Here is a 14,898-nt window from a genome sequence, read left to right on the forward strand (position 1 = left end):
GGCCAGCCGATGAAGTTGGCCAGCCTTTGCCGTTCAGTGGAGGTTGGTGGAGGGAGTGCGGTGGTGCTGGCCACTTGGAAGGCGGGCTCGGACCTACCTACCTGTCTCCCTCCCACCTATCGCCTTTGCCTGTCACTGTATATACCCACTCCCTTAATTTGTCAAACCCCAATTTAGCCCCAACTTTTTTTTTTTTTTTTTTTTTTTTTTACTTCCCCCTATAAATCGTCCCCTAACCCCCTTTATCGTCCTTGTTCGGCTAACCTATCCTGTCACCTAGCCTACTCCCAACCCCTACGTTCCCTTCCCGGAGGGGAACAAGGGAGAGCTAGCGTCCTGTGTCGAGGCCCAACTCAAGCCTCAGAATGGCCTCCCCAGAGTTCGGCGATCTATAACCAAAGTGGGTCCAGCGGCCCACAACGACAGCGAGGGGATGGATGGTGCGGAGGGGTACATCTCCTAATCTACCCTAACCATTTAACTGTTAAACTACCCCGGGGCTTTCAACAAGCGCCTCTCGCTTAAACTATTGGTTCTATAAACCCAGATTCCCGTCGCCTGTGTTGGTGTCCTTACAATTTCGGGCCTCGCCCCCCAATTTTCTCTCCGTGCCCTCACACGGTCTCATGGCTGGGACACGTGGCTCCCTTTGGCAGGCACGACCCTCTGCCGAATCTCCCGCTATGGCACCCCCGGGCACTACACTGCCTCCGAGCCTACCAGCTCCCTAACACCGGGGAGTGCCCCCCATGGCACCTCCCCTGAAACGCACATGTGGCAGGCTGGCCTCCCAGGCCCCTTTCCGAGGGTCACCCGTGCCCACAACACTGCCCACGCGGCTAATGGCGCCCCGGGCCCCCGCACCAAACAGGCGCACCCGTGCCCACTACGCTATCCCGGCCCCCCATGGGCCCTTGGCCTACCACGGCCGACTAGCCTGGTGCCCGGGGTACCCACTCAGCGATACTCACTTTTCGCAGCCACGCTCCCAGACCGTCAACAGGGCTCCTGCACCCCTCCAAACGGGTTTCGAGCCTACACTCCCACCAACAACAAAACAACCTCCATTTTTCAATTTGACTAACCCCCTAACTTAGTCTACACTGACCCCGGGGTCCCTTGGGCGGGAGTCACTCCTCCCCCCAATCACTCATCGCACCATGCATTCCCCATTCGCTCCATACACACAGACCCGCTGGCCTCACTCACTCAACATGTACACGTACTCACCTCACAACCCACAACTCTTCAACACACACACCGCTGAACTCTGCCATCCTTCTAACTACCTCCCCTAACTAACTCGTGCTCCCACGTCGTCCCTTAAACTATAGCACGTTCCTTTTAACACTACGTCGCTAAACTACGTCAACTCTACACATCCACAAGTCTGTCACTGTTCTCAAAATAATCCCATTTTATTTCCCAACCTAAAGCTCACTAAATCCCTCTAACTAATCCATTCCACGGACTCCATGAGGACTTACCCCTGCCCCATGAAGTCGGTCTAACTAAGCTAACCCTTCCCCCTAACTAGTTTCCATCCTGTGCCCAGGTAAGGGGGTCTTCCACCCCTTTCCCAGGAATCCTGTGCACCCGAAAGTGAGGCTTGCTGTTTTGTTTTTTTTTTCATGCGCGGCAACTCGCGCACTTTGCACCTGCCCGTGACGTCATGCAGCTGCACGTGTTCCTCGTCCCTCCTTGGACGGTGCCATCCGGCAGGGATACCCCTCCTGCCGGATTCCAACCCCACGTGCAGCCATGGCGTCACCGTGCGCATAAAAAAAACACAAGCCCCACGTCTCGAGGGGTTCCCCACGCGAACACATGTGCTTTGCCCGTTGGAGCTTAACACACACGATCGCGTGGAGAACCCGTCCGGTCCAAATCCGAAATCCTGCCGAAACTTTGTCCGTCCGCGGGATCGGCAAATCCACCGCGTGCGTTTCGGGACCGGGACTTCACTCTCGCAAGCGAGCACGTGGTGGTCTCGTGCGTTGTACAGCACGGACCTCGTGCTCACTGCTGGGTGAACCCGGCACGGTCCTCGAAACAACTACAGCCGCTACTCGACTTTCTTTCTTCTGTCGCCGTTGTCGTCGCCATTCAACACACGCACACCTGCGTGTTACGACGCTCACACTCCATTCCATTACATTCACACCGGGAGACGCGGCTGCGTGCTCCCGCATGCCAACCGACATCTCCCTCACATACCGCTCTCTCACACACACGGTCTCCCTTGCACACAGCGACCTTGCACACGGCCGTTCACTCACGCATGCTACCTCTCTCGCACACGTGGCTCCACGCACTCGCGGCCTTTCACTCACTCGTGGTGCCTCACTCACACACGCGGGGGAACTCACCCGCGGTGCTTCACTCACACTGGCCGTTTCATCCACACACACGGCCTCACTCACACACGGTGCCTCACCCACACACGCGGGGGCACTCACCCGCGGTGCCTCATCCACACTCCGTGCCTCACTCACACACGCGGGGGCACTCACCCGCGGTGCTTCACTCATACTGGCCGTTTCATCCACACACACGGCCTCTTCCACACATGGTGCCTCAACCACACACCGTGCCTCACTCACACACGCGGGGGCACTCACCCGCGGTGCCTCATCCACACACGGCGTGCTGGGAAGCACACACTCCGGCACACTCGCCACCACACCACTCACACACGGGGTCGCTTCCACACACGGGGATGCACTCACACCTTGCACCACACACACAGGGACAACCACACTGGGGATTCGTGTCCCCACAAGGGTCTCCAGGGCCTCTATACCCCCCAAGCTCTCCGTGCATCTGTCCACAGCACTCCTCCTCTCAACCTCGCAAAGCACGACCGAACTCACCTGGTCGTGACTCGCCTCAAGGGGGGATACTCCCTCCCCTCGTTCCTGGAGGAGGCTATCCAGCTGCTCGCACCGGGTCTCCACCCAGTCCACCAGCTCACCCCCATTATCCTCCACTACCTCCGTGTGTGTGTGCGCGTCACTTACCCCGTCTTCATCGTGCAGTCTCTCCTCTATTTTTTCTGTCTCCCGTGTCTCTATACATTTATAAGTTTCTGTTGTCGTCACCTCGTGTCTCGTCTCACACGTTTTGGTCTCCCCATTTAATTTTTCCCTTTTGGTCACCGTCGATTCTTCTGTCACGACCCTCGCCCAACACGCCCCCCGAATTATTTTTTTACCCGCCTCCACCGCGGGCCTATCAGCCGTTGCACTCCCTTCCAGCTCGTTTGCTCCCACACGTGGAGTCGCCATTCTCAGCTCCCTGGTCACGGCCTTCATGCCCGCCTGCAGGCATCGGCCCATGTTCTGCGTCTCACCCCGTAGCTCTTTCATTTCTTTTTTCATTTGCTGTGTATTCGCATCCATCGTCGTTTTCACTTCATTTGTATTTGTATCCATCTTTTCGTTCATGCCTTTCATTTCGTTTTTCATTTCATTTGTATTTGTATCCATCTTTTCGTTCATGCCTTTCATTTCGTTTTTCATTTCATTTGTATTTGTATCCATCTTTGCTGTCATTGCCGCCAGCATGGCGCATAGCTGGGCCATGTCGGGTGCGCTTGTGTGAGCTGTTTCGGCAAGGGTCGGCGGGTTTTGGTGGAGAGGGGGAGGGGAGGTGTCATACACCGCGACCGCTGCCGCACCCATTTCGGGCTCTGGGTTCAGTTGGGCGAGTCCGTGTTCCTGCACAATCAACATTTCCTGCACGGGGATTCCATCCTGGACCATGGATTCTACACATTCTACATCCATTTCTAATACCCCCGGCTCCCGCTCGCCTTGAGACGCCATCTTGCTTCTCTTAAAGGGTTAATTTGAATCGCTCGTAATTTGGAGGGAATCGGGGGTCGCTTCTCTCACCCCTGGACCGATTCCCGTGAATTTAATTGGAGACAGGAGAGCCCGTTTTCCCGTTCTCCGTTACCAGTGCTGCGAGGAGGGTGATGAGTTTGTATCCCACTCCTGACACCAGTGTTGCGGATTCGCGCCCGCCGGCGTGCGGACGGCCACGTAACTCGAATCGCGGCACGTCGCCCACCGGACGGACAATCCAGTCGTGACCCTCTCGGACTAACGCCGGGAACCAGTCACGGGTGGACCTTTCGGTCTCACCGCGATCGAGCCAATCGGCCCCCGCGTGGGATAGGGTTGCTCGCCAAATTCGACCTACCTAAGTACCCACACGGAGGGTAGACCGGGCGATCGCACCTCGCCGCAGGTCGACTTCGGACACGGGCCACTTAAGCGACCCGTTCCGTACTATCGGGATAACCGAGCGGTGTTATCGTCGGCCTCGACGGTTCGATTAATTATCGGGCGTATTCAGCCCACTACCAACCCTTTACGTGAAGCAAGATGAGGATTCAATGAGAGAAATGACGAAGCGAAGCGGGAAACAGTTCAACATAAAGCACATTTATTCGCGATGAACGGAAAGCACACATATACAATTCCACCAAAAGCACATAGAAAAGAAGACAAAAAGCAAATGCGACAATGCAGATCTAATACCGATTACGCGAGCACACGGCAACACTTATACAATTTTACTTCACAGACGGCGCCGACAACACACATTCCCAAAGCAAAAGAAAAGAGAACCACCCTCCAGGATGAGGCGGGCCTGAGGCCGAGACCGGGTCGGGCCTACCCGTCTGATGATGAGGCGCGAAGCGGCGATGGTGCCCCAACTCCGCGGGCCTCGCGGACAGTGTCTGGTAGGGGGTGGGAAGGGGGCCCCCTTGGTCGCACTATCTCAGCGCGGGGGAAACAGGAGGGGGTTGCTGATGCTCGGGGAAAGGAGGATTTTTACTCTGTCTCGGGTCCCGCGACGAGCGTCTCCACCTCGACCAGGTCGCGCCGTCGGCCTCCCTGGTGTGCAGCTCCCGGCACGACGCGAGCACCCCCTCGTCTGCCTTCGCCGCCTCTCCACAGCTCCGTCCTCTTCGCTCCGACTCCAACGCACACGACGACGACGACGACGACGACCAACCCTTTTCTGACGAACGCAGCCGCTTATATAAGCCCCGTGGCTTCGCCTTTGACCCCCTGCCTTCGACCTTTCACCTCGCTCCCCATTGGCCCGAGAAAAAGTGGGCGTGAATGCATTTTGATCCATGAATTTGCATATAGCGACCGCCCTCCAACGCCCTGGAGGCGGGGCCAAATCGCCCCTCGCTCACCGATTGGACGGAACAAAAGTGGGCGTGTGTCGTTTTTGATCCGTTTTTGGAGCGGAAAATCCGTGGTTTTGTACACGCTGTTCGGCGCGCGCCCTGCACGAGTCCAACACCGGCACCCACAAGCGGCGCAAGAACGGTGGCGATGCGACGGTTGCGAGGTGTGACGGGAAAGGTCGTGGCTGTTGTGGTGAAGCGGCGCCGCGGTGGGTGGTTGATGTTGTGATGACTGTTGAGACGCGGTTGGCGGTGGTGATCATGGCGGTTGGTCCAAAATAAAGATAGTAAAAGAAAAACGGCTATCCTGAAGAGTCGCAGCACGCATGAATGACATGTATTCCCACTAGACAACGGGTTTGGGCCTAACTACACATATACTTACGGAGATATCTCACCTAAGGGACCTGAATGGTGGTTTGCGAATTTGGTAACCACAACAATATAATATATTTTTTTTCGGATACCTGGTTTAAGGAAAAAATGACCCCCTTTTTGTCAAATTTATTGGCAATGAAAAAAAAACATGCTGCTCGTTGATGAGACCTCACACCGAGGTTTTAATTCACACACAAAAAAAATCTTTTTTAAATAAAAAAAAATAACACCTCATGTAACTTGATAAACAAAACTTAAACAAAAAAAGCTGAAGCAATAAAGGTAAACAGAAGAACTAACCGAGAGAGACAGAGACAGAGACAGACTGACTTCGCGCTCGGAAGCACAGAGAAGATGGATGGACACCGTGCATGCGTCCCGTACTTGTCAGTCACTTGATGATACACGAATCCGCCGCGTACAGGACGTCCACTAACCAGTGAGGGCGGTTTCACATTGGTGCCATATAGACATCGTTAAATACATTCCCTATGGTTGTTATAATTGTAACTAATATAAGAGGTTGAAGCCTCTATTATAGCGAACGCAGTGAGCTTCATACTTAACGCGTGCACATGAGAGAATAGGAAACAACAACAACACAATAACCTGGCAATTTGGAATCCGTGTCGTTGGCTATGACCCTTTTGCTTCCGATTTTTAATTTTTTTTATTTTTAACGCTGTGCGGTGTATAAACACTATTGGGTTTTATTTCTATCTTGTAAATATTACTTAACACATGCACATGGGAGAATAGGAAACACCAACACAATACCCTGGCAATTTGGAATCCGTGTCATTGGCTATGACCCTTTTGCTTCCGGTTTTTTTTTTTTAAACGCTGTCCGGTGTATAAACACGATTGGGTTTTATTTCTATCTTGTAAATATTACTTAACACGTGCACATGAGAGAATAGGAAACAACAACAACACAATACCCTGGCAATTTGGAATCCGTGTCGTTGGCTATGACCCTTTTGCTTCTGCTTTTTTTTTGTTTCCTGTTTTTGTCATGGAGAATAATGCATGCCGGGAGATAAAGGCATCGTTGGAGACATGAAAGACCCAAATATCAGACATGGTGTATATTTCCTCCACTGATTTTAATAGCGAACGCAGTGAGCTTCATACTTAACGCGTGCACATGAGAGAATAGGAAACAACAACAGCAACGCAATACCCTGGCAATTGTGAATCCGTGTCGTTGCCTATGACCCTTTTGCTTCCATTTTTTGTTTTTGTCATGGGGAATGATGCATGCCGGGAGATAAAGGCATCGTCGGAGACATGAAAGATCCAAATAATATCAGACATGGTGTATATTTCCTCCACTGATTTTAATAAAGATATCTCCCCCATCATCAATAAATAATTTTTAATCGTGATTTACATTATTTGATCGCTGATCCCGAATCCAGGCTGAAGTAACCGGAAATTGCATATACAGTTGTGAACAAGTTATAGGTAATGTAAGAAGAATACTATGTTCTCTTCTAGTATTTATTTTTTCAGATGAGATCCTGTTCTTGGCGGTGTAGTTGTCATTGTGAAGATAATGTTGAGGTAATATTTATTTTTGCAGATTAGATCCTGTTCTCGGCGGTGTAGTTGTTGTTGTGAAGGTAATGTTGAGGTAATATTTATTTTTTCATCGCAAAAAGACTGTTTTGTTTAATATATTTAAGAAGTGAATGTAAGAAGACTTCTACGTTCACTTCTAGGCTTTGCCTATTCCATATTAATAACCAAGGAGTTTCCAACAGTATGCCGTACGTGTGTAGTAAAATTACGAATATTAAATCAAACAAAAACTACTCAAAAATACATTAGCCTATTTATTACTGTTTCTCGCGGAACCCCTAGCGACCTCTTGCGGAACCCTAGGTTCCGGGAACCCTGGTTGAGAAACACTGATATAGAATATAGACGAGATACCATGCTGGTAAAATGGCTGCTCGGGTTCAAAGGGTTAAAGTGAGTTTTTCACAATTGAGAGATGGGACCAAAAACTATATATAGCACAATAGTTCAAAAAGTTAGGGATGGTTTCTGATAAAACTTGGTGGATGAGTTGGGTAGGTGACAAAAACAAGCCTATTCGATTTTGTTTCAGGTCCAGATCTCGATACGGCCCATCAGTGGGATAGAAAACGTAAACTGTTCAGCGTAGCGGTAGTATGTGCTCTACTAAGTGCCGTTCTAGTTACCTCTGCCACCGAAGGTAGGCAGAGGTTACGTTTTCACCCCTGTCTGTGAACATATATGTCAAATAGTCGTTGATGGATTTGGTGGACAGGTTCGGTGTGTGAGAAGGACAAAATTATTAGATTTTGTTGAAGATCCGGAACTGGTTCCGGATACTCAAATGTTAAGTGATTCTTCGCCATTGACAGACAGTGCCAAAAACGATCGACAGTACAGCATGATTTCTCAAAACTTGGTGGACAGGTTGTGTGTGTGACAAGGAAGAATTTATATAATTTTGGTGAAGATCTGGATCCAATAATTTTTTAAGTGATTCTTCAGCATTGAGTGATGGGGCTAAAACCGATAATGCAGTATTGCACGATGTCTCAAAAAGTTATGGATGGATTCGGTTGGAGATCCTGACACGAGAATTTAAAATTTTTTCAAAGTGATTCTTCACCATTGAGAGATGGGGCCAAAAACGATATATTGTTATGGGGCTGGGTATCGGTGGCGAACACGACCGCTAGAGGGAGCAGTAGAGTCGGCTCCACCGAACACAACCGAATTGAGATTGTGACTCTCGGATAAGTCCGAAAGGCACGGGTCCCTTACTGGACCATGAATCGCCAATAATTCGACCACGTGGGGTAGGGTTAATTGCCAAACTTTAATATACCTAATTGCCCACACGTGCAAAGCTACCGGGGTATTCACACCCTCGACGGACCTCGAGCGGAACGAGTCGTTACCGTGCCCGAACCGTGTGTAACCCGAGCGGAGGTTACCAAGGCCTGTCGGTCCAAATGAACAATTTTACAGCGCAAACGGCCTCGCTATTTCTAAATACACACCGTGCCAAGCCAATTAAAGAAACACAGAAACGAGCTGGAACATTTAACAAAAGGATATTTATTTATAATGGGGCAGGGGAGCACGCAAGAAGGCAGAGTTAACCGAATAAAAGGAATGCAATTTACACACACGGCACTTAAACGTTTCAACTTAAAAGACGGGCCCCCACACAGACACACACCCCCCAAAAAGAAATGGTGGCCGCGGCCTTTATTAATACCCCCAGCTCAGAGGGAAGGTGAGCTGGAGGTAAGAAGCTGGCTTGGACCTTTCTGCTTCGTGCGGTTCTCGACGATCTGGCCCGGCGGGACTCGAACCCGTAACATGATGCCGCTACAAGCACCAGGTACGGAGGGTAGCGTCAGGCGCTGGCACGCTCCACTGGCAAAAAAGGTGACGAGGCAGGCAAAACAAGTCAGCTTGGCAGGAAGGCAAGCTATTCTCCTCCGGCTCGCAGGCAGGTGATTCACGGCGGGAAGACTCTCATCGGGTCGCCCCCACACAATTATCCCTTTTTCTTGACAGGTGGGAGGGATCCGTCTCATGTCATTCCCCTCATTGGACAGGCGTGTCGGGCGATCTCCCGGCCGTCTGAGATTGGTCGGGGGGGGGGTGCTCATATCTCCACCCCTCGACCAGGAAGTCGAGCAGCAATATGTTGCGTTGGCTCCCCATTGGCCGAGAGGCGGCAGACGTGCTCGCACCCCTTTGATTGGCTGAGAGGGGTCCCATGCCCGTATTTGGAGCAAAATCCAAGACGCCAACGTCCAAAGAAACTCCGCCTGGCACATTGGACTCCGCCCACGGCTGTGCTTGACACGCATGCGTGTGGGAAAGGCCGATGGTGAAGAAGTGAAGATGGGCGTTGTTGTTGAAGTTTAAAATGTAAAAATCCTAACTATAAAATAACTCACCACATGTCAATTAATCACTCATTAAACACAGGACCGTACCCTAATTAGAAACACATACTTACCGATATAGCTGATCTATAGGACCTGGCTGTTGTGTGCAGTAAGCTTCCAAATTCGCAACAATATAGCACGATATTTGAAAAGGTTGTGGACAAGTTTTGACAAAACTAAGTGGATGAGTTTTTTTTTTAGGGAACGAGAACGTGCCGGTTCGATTTTGGTTCAGGTCCGGATGCAGATCCGGCCTATTGGTGGGATACAAAACATAAACTGTTCAGCCTGGTGGAAGTATGCACTCTACCAAGTGCTGTTCTAGCTTGTTCATGTCATTATCTTTTCTGGAATAGTGGAAGGAGTTTTAAAGCAAGGAGAGTCAGCAGGAATCTGAGATTGAAAGAAAGGAAATTGGATATGCAAACATTCAAGGAAATCAAGTTTGAGTGCATCGATGAGCACAAAGGGTGTTTACATTGTTTGAATGTACAGTTTGAGGGGAGGGGTGAAGGGTGAAAGAGGAAACCAACCAAAAATGAGGATTGAGATCTGAGGCCAAAACTCGTTGAGCATGCGAGACATGCTGATTAACCTGAATATGCAACAAAAGTAAGTACTGGAAACAAAGCTAAATAGGCCTCTTGAGCACAGGAATGAACACAATCTAAAATGGAACAGTTGCAACCGGTAACACTTGCACGAGCGAAACTGCCCAAGAAGCCAAGAAAACGGTCAAGAAGCCGAAAGTGGAGGATTGATGGACAAATTCAAAAAATAGATCGGTGATTGTGGAACAATAAGTTTTACATGGAGAACAGATTACTTCGGAATAAAGAGGGAGGAGGGGATGTGTGGGGGAGGGGTAGGAGGCCCTTTGGAATAATGAGGGGGGGAGGAGAGAGGACCTTCGGGGGGGGAGGAGAGAGGACCTTCGGGGGGGAAGGCCCTTCGGAATAAGGAGGGTGGGGAGGAGAGAGGACTTTCAGAATGAGTGTGGGGTGGGGGGGGAGGGTCCTTTGGAATAAAGGGAGGGAGAGGGTCAAAAGTCAAGGATTTGCACATTGGGTCACAAGGTTGGTTCACCAAAATCAGAACGTTTGATTTAGCCGTTTTGACAGGTCAATGGTTTCCGTGACATCAATTTCACCCCATTATAATCGAATGAGACCTTTTGTGAATTTATTATTACCATACCTCAATAATTTTTCAACATATCAGATTGAAACTTACACAATTATTTGTATGTATGCGTGGTATATGTGTATACAATCTGGTCAAAATGAGTCAAAGGTCAATGCCATCCAAAACATGTGAAACACCTGTTAGGCCACAATTCGAAAATGTATCTATCAAATTCGTTTTGCACAGCATTTCGTCATGTAAAACACTTGATAATTACCAAATGGCAACTAATGTTTATTTGGATTTTGCAAGTATCGTGCTGTGCACGGCATCTTTCTTGCTTGTCTTTTGACGCGACGCTTTGCTTGTGACTGACTACTTCTGAAGTACAGTACTGAGAATGTCAACTTGTCATAAGCTTTGGCATTGTGAGAATTTGTTGTCAAACAGCATTGTTCAGTTGTGACTAGCACAACATTTTTGCCATCCTACGTGAGCACCATTCGATGTTTTGAACGGCTCTTGCAGAGAAACGATTTATTTTAAATTCACATTTGTTTATTGATCGTGTACATCTGTGCTGAGTGTGATATCTGTGAGAAGGTATTGCTATCCACCCCCCCCCCCCGAATAAAAAATTAATAATAAAAGCCTCCAACAACAAAATAAATACACAATAATTTGTATATTTGTCCATTTTTAGGTCATCTCAATTCTTGAAGAGATGAACTTATAAAATGTGTCCAGATGTCCATCTGTAAAGTTGTCCGCTAACTTTTTTGCTATTCTTGATACTCCTCCCTTATCACCTGGCTGATTGTTCTGAAACACGACACATGAATACAAGACAGTAGCCCGCACAATCGCTCGGGCTTCGATTTTTCAAATTCTGGATCAGAGGGACCCCTCCGACACTTTGGCTCCCTATTCGTTCCTTGTATAACAACCAATTCTTCTGAAACCTGACGCAGCTCTGATGATATGCATTCTGAAATGATAGCATTGTGACAAAGCACATATTAATTAATCCGAATAATATTTACAACAATAATAAGAATAGTGGCATCACATGACAATAATAACGAACATATAATCTCCACGCTGGCCCAAGCACATCTGGGCTTGGTGAAAGGCAAACTAATGCTCAAGCGGTACAGCAGGTGGGTCTGCAACAAGGCTGTGAAGACCAATGAAAATTTGGTCCAATGGGCCCACTAGTGATAATAAGTCATGAGCTTGACGGATTTATTTAATTCGGTGTTCGTGTTGTACAGGCATGATGGCCCGAATGGCCTTTTCCTGCGTCTAATTTCCTCATTCCTTGTTCATTGTGATCCTTTTTCATTGAGTTTTTGACCGACCGTGTGTGTTCTCTGCAGGTGTTTGTCGCGAATCCAAGCAAACCACAGCCTATTCTGGATATCTTGCTGAAGAATCAGACCAAGTTGGTGGACTTCTTGTCGCGCTTCCAAGCCGACCGCACAGACGATGAGCAGTTTTCCGAAGAGAAAACTTACCTCATCAAGCAAATCCGGGAGCTCAAGCGACCTGGTGCCTGAGCTCAAGCTTTCTCATCTCCTTGCATCGTCTTCACCTCCCACTGCCTTATTACCACCCTGCCTCCTCTTCTGCACCAGAATTGTACCGCACCTGTCGTCACCATCCGCTATCCGTTATCCTACCGTTCGTTTAAGTGGGAAGGTAGAACCTTTAAAGCTTTGACAGGACTCCCCAAGCACCTCCCAGGGTGTGCGGCTGATGTATTTCAACTCAAGTCTTTAAAGCTTCCACTCGAACCACTTTCATCAGCCGATTGTACTGCAGCAAGATAAGCAGCGCCTTTTGTTTATGGGAAATCGTGCTGGCCAGAAATACCCCCTTTCATTATTATTATTATTTTTTTTGGTTGGGTAATTCCCACTCTCATTGGATTATAATATGGGACATCGTGCACCTTGGATGGCACGCACCAGACGCATCATGATTCCTATCAAATGGCATGGGATGGACGATGTGAGAAGCAATGACGTCTGGTGCCGAGTTGTCGGTTAGAGTTAAACAGGAGATTTCCGGAAAGGGTAGCAGGGGGTGGGAGGGGGGGGAATGCATAATTAAACCAAAATGATCCGATTTGAACACCGACAGAGAGCATGGGAGTTCCATGCGTAGGCGAAAGTTGGGAAGTGAGGATATGGGAAAGGAAGGATCCGAATTGACCTTACAACAAGAGATGCCATGTGTGCTATTGTCCATGTTCTCCTTCGAGACCTGTACTCGCATTTCCTTCTTTTCATTTTTTTCCTGGCATTACCGGAGTGCTTTCGTGTGTGTGTGTGTGTGTGTGTGTGTGTGTGTGTGTGTGTGTGTGTGTGTGTGTGTGTGTGTGTGTGTGTGTGTGTGTGTGTGTGTGTGTGTGTGTGTGTGTGTGTGTGTGTGTGTGTGTGTGTGTGTGTGCGCGCGCGCGCGTACTCCCGCACACACACACACACACACGGATTTATCAGAGATGAGAATTAAGGAGATTGAGTGAGAGCCCATATAGTGCAGGATATTCAGAGGGTTGACTTTCTCTCATGGCTGTTAGATTGTTGTTAGCTGTTGGGCAGTTTTCTGAACGTTCTGCCGAATTTCCAGCCACATTGCTTCTCTCTACATGACGGTGCAGGATAAACATGTTATAAATGAAATCGGAGCAGGTGTTGTGAAAGAATGGAAAGGTGTAGAACTTGTGGTTCGGGAGGGGGGGGGGAGCAGAGACAAAGGAGGAGAGGGTTTACTCACAGGTCATCCTGCATCAAGATATACAGTATTTATTGCAAAATGGGATATGCTTTAAGGACATGCTCTTGGATCGGAATGTTTTCATGTTGGGGAGGGGAATGAAGGGTTGGAATCGAGAGGTAGCGTGAATACCCAGATGTGCAAAAGCAATTTAGATAGAGGGAGGGGGTCGGAGTTTTTTTTTTTTTTTTTGGTTTTTTAAAAATCCAGGTTGGTCGTTTAGTCGATTTCCGGGTTGGGTTGTAAAACGAGACCGGATAGCTGGATTGTTGGTAACCCTACAGTGCTCATGATGTTTTAGTGAAATGCCACAATTGCTTCCCTTTTCAGGTAGCATCTTTGAGCAACAAACTTCATTGGATTGACTAATAGCCAAATAGAATTATTATTTGCTTTGTTACTCTAACGTTTAGAATCCAGATACATCCTTGATGGGTTGTTTTTGGTTTGTGGGTGGGGGGGGGGTTGTTTTTTTGATGAGTTTGTTAAATATTTTTGTTTGTGCTTGTCCCTGTTTGGGTTCAATAATGGATTCAAGGCAAACTTTTTCTTTTCTCTAATGTTCATCAGGCAATCAAAAGGATTCGATTTTTATCTGATTTACCCCCCCCCCCGGCACCCACACCACCCCTTCTTGCAGCAGGTTTGCCCAATTGTTGTTGTTTTTGTTTTTATTTTTTTCAATCGGAGGAGTGTTGCGATTGTATGTGGACGAATGGATCGGAATCGAGACCTCGTCGATAACCTCTCGTTCATATAAATGGATTTGATTACGATTGCGGGAAGTCACCAAGTCGGGAGAAAACTTGGCTTGCATGAAGCCTGTGCTTCTTCTCCTGCAAGTTTGACGTGTTTGTCGCTCGTTTAAACTGAAACTTGCCTATATTAAACATTTAATCATGAAGTTTCTAATTTACTTGTTTAAGTAATCTTCTGAGTATCGGTCTCGTCCTGTTTTCCGAGAACATTCCCCGACCCCTCGCCCCCGATGATTGTTGTATTACTAACGTACTTTTGAACACCCAGATAGTAACCTCGTGAGGGGCTTCACCAGTGCCCTCTCCCACCTCCTCCCCACGATGAAGAAAAACAGTCTGCTTATCCTCAACAAATAAATTGGGATGTTAATGCTACATTGTGTTACATTTTCAAAAAGGACTTGTTCAGAACACCTGGGCAAGGGGGAACTGTTTAAAGGTGATTGCGTGCCTGTAGGTTTCATTATGAGATGGTAAGTGGAGTGGTGGCCGTTTTCTACATTGAATTGTGCTCGGTTTGCTGTCACGAACAGGCTCGAGCCGGTGAACACTTGACCTCCTCTCCCCCCCCCCCCCTTAACCGTTTTTGGCTAGTACGGCCTGTAATTCTATCGACCATGCATGTCATCTGCACATCCCTATCGTTGTATAAATGATAGGAAATAAAATGGGAAAACTGCTGGTTCCAAATGCT

General features: G+C 48.5%; 1 protein-coding gene across 1 annotated transcript in view; it reads left to right on the forward strand.

Moving 5' to 3' along the window:
- Nucleotides 1-14,898, forward strand: part of CAB39 (calcium binding protein 39) — a 49,167-nt gene extending 34,269 nt beyond the window's left edge. The window contains exon 9 of the mRNA XM_085863077.1: nucleotides 12,045-14,898. Coding sequence (XP_085719203.1) covers nucleotides 12,045-12,224 — 180 coding nt within the window. The 3' untranslated portion in view covers nucleotides 12,225-14,898. The remainder of the gene's footprint in view (nucleotides 1-12,044) is intronic.

The sequence above is a fragment of the Eptatretus burgeri genome, chromosome 17 (genome assembly GCF_056783735.1).
Source record: "Eptatretus burgeri isolate ZD-2024b chromosome 17, Ebu_testis_v1, whole genome shotgun sequence".
NCBI lineage: Eukaryota > Metazoa > Chordata > Myxini > Myxiniformes > Myxinidae > Eptatretus > Eptatretus burgeri.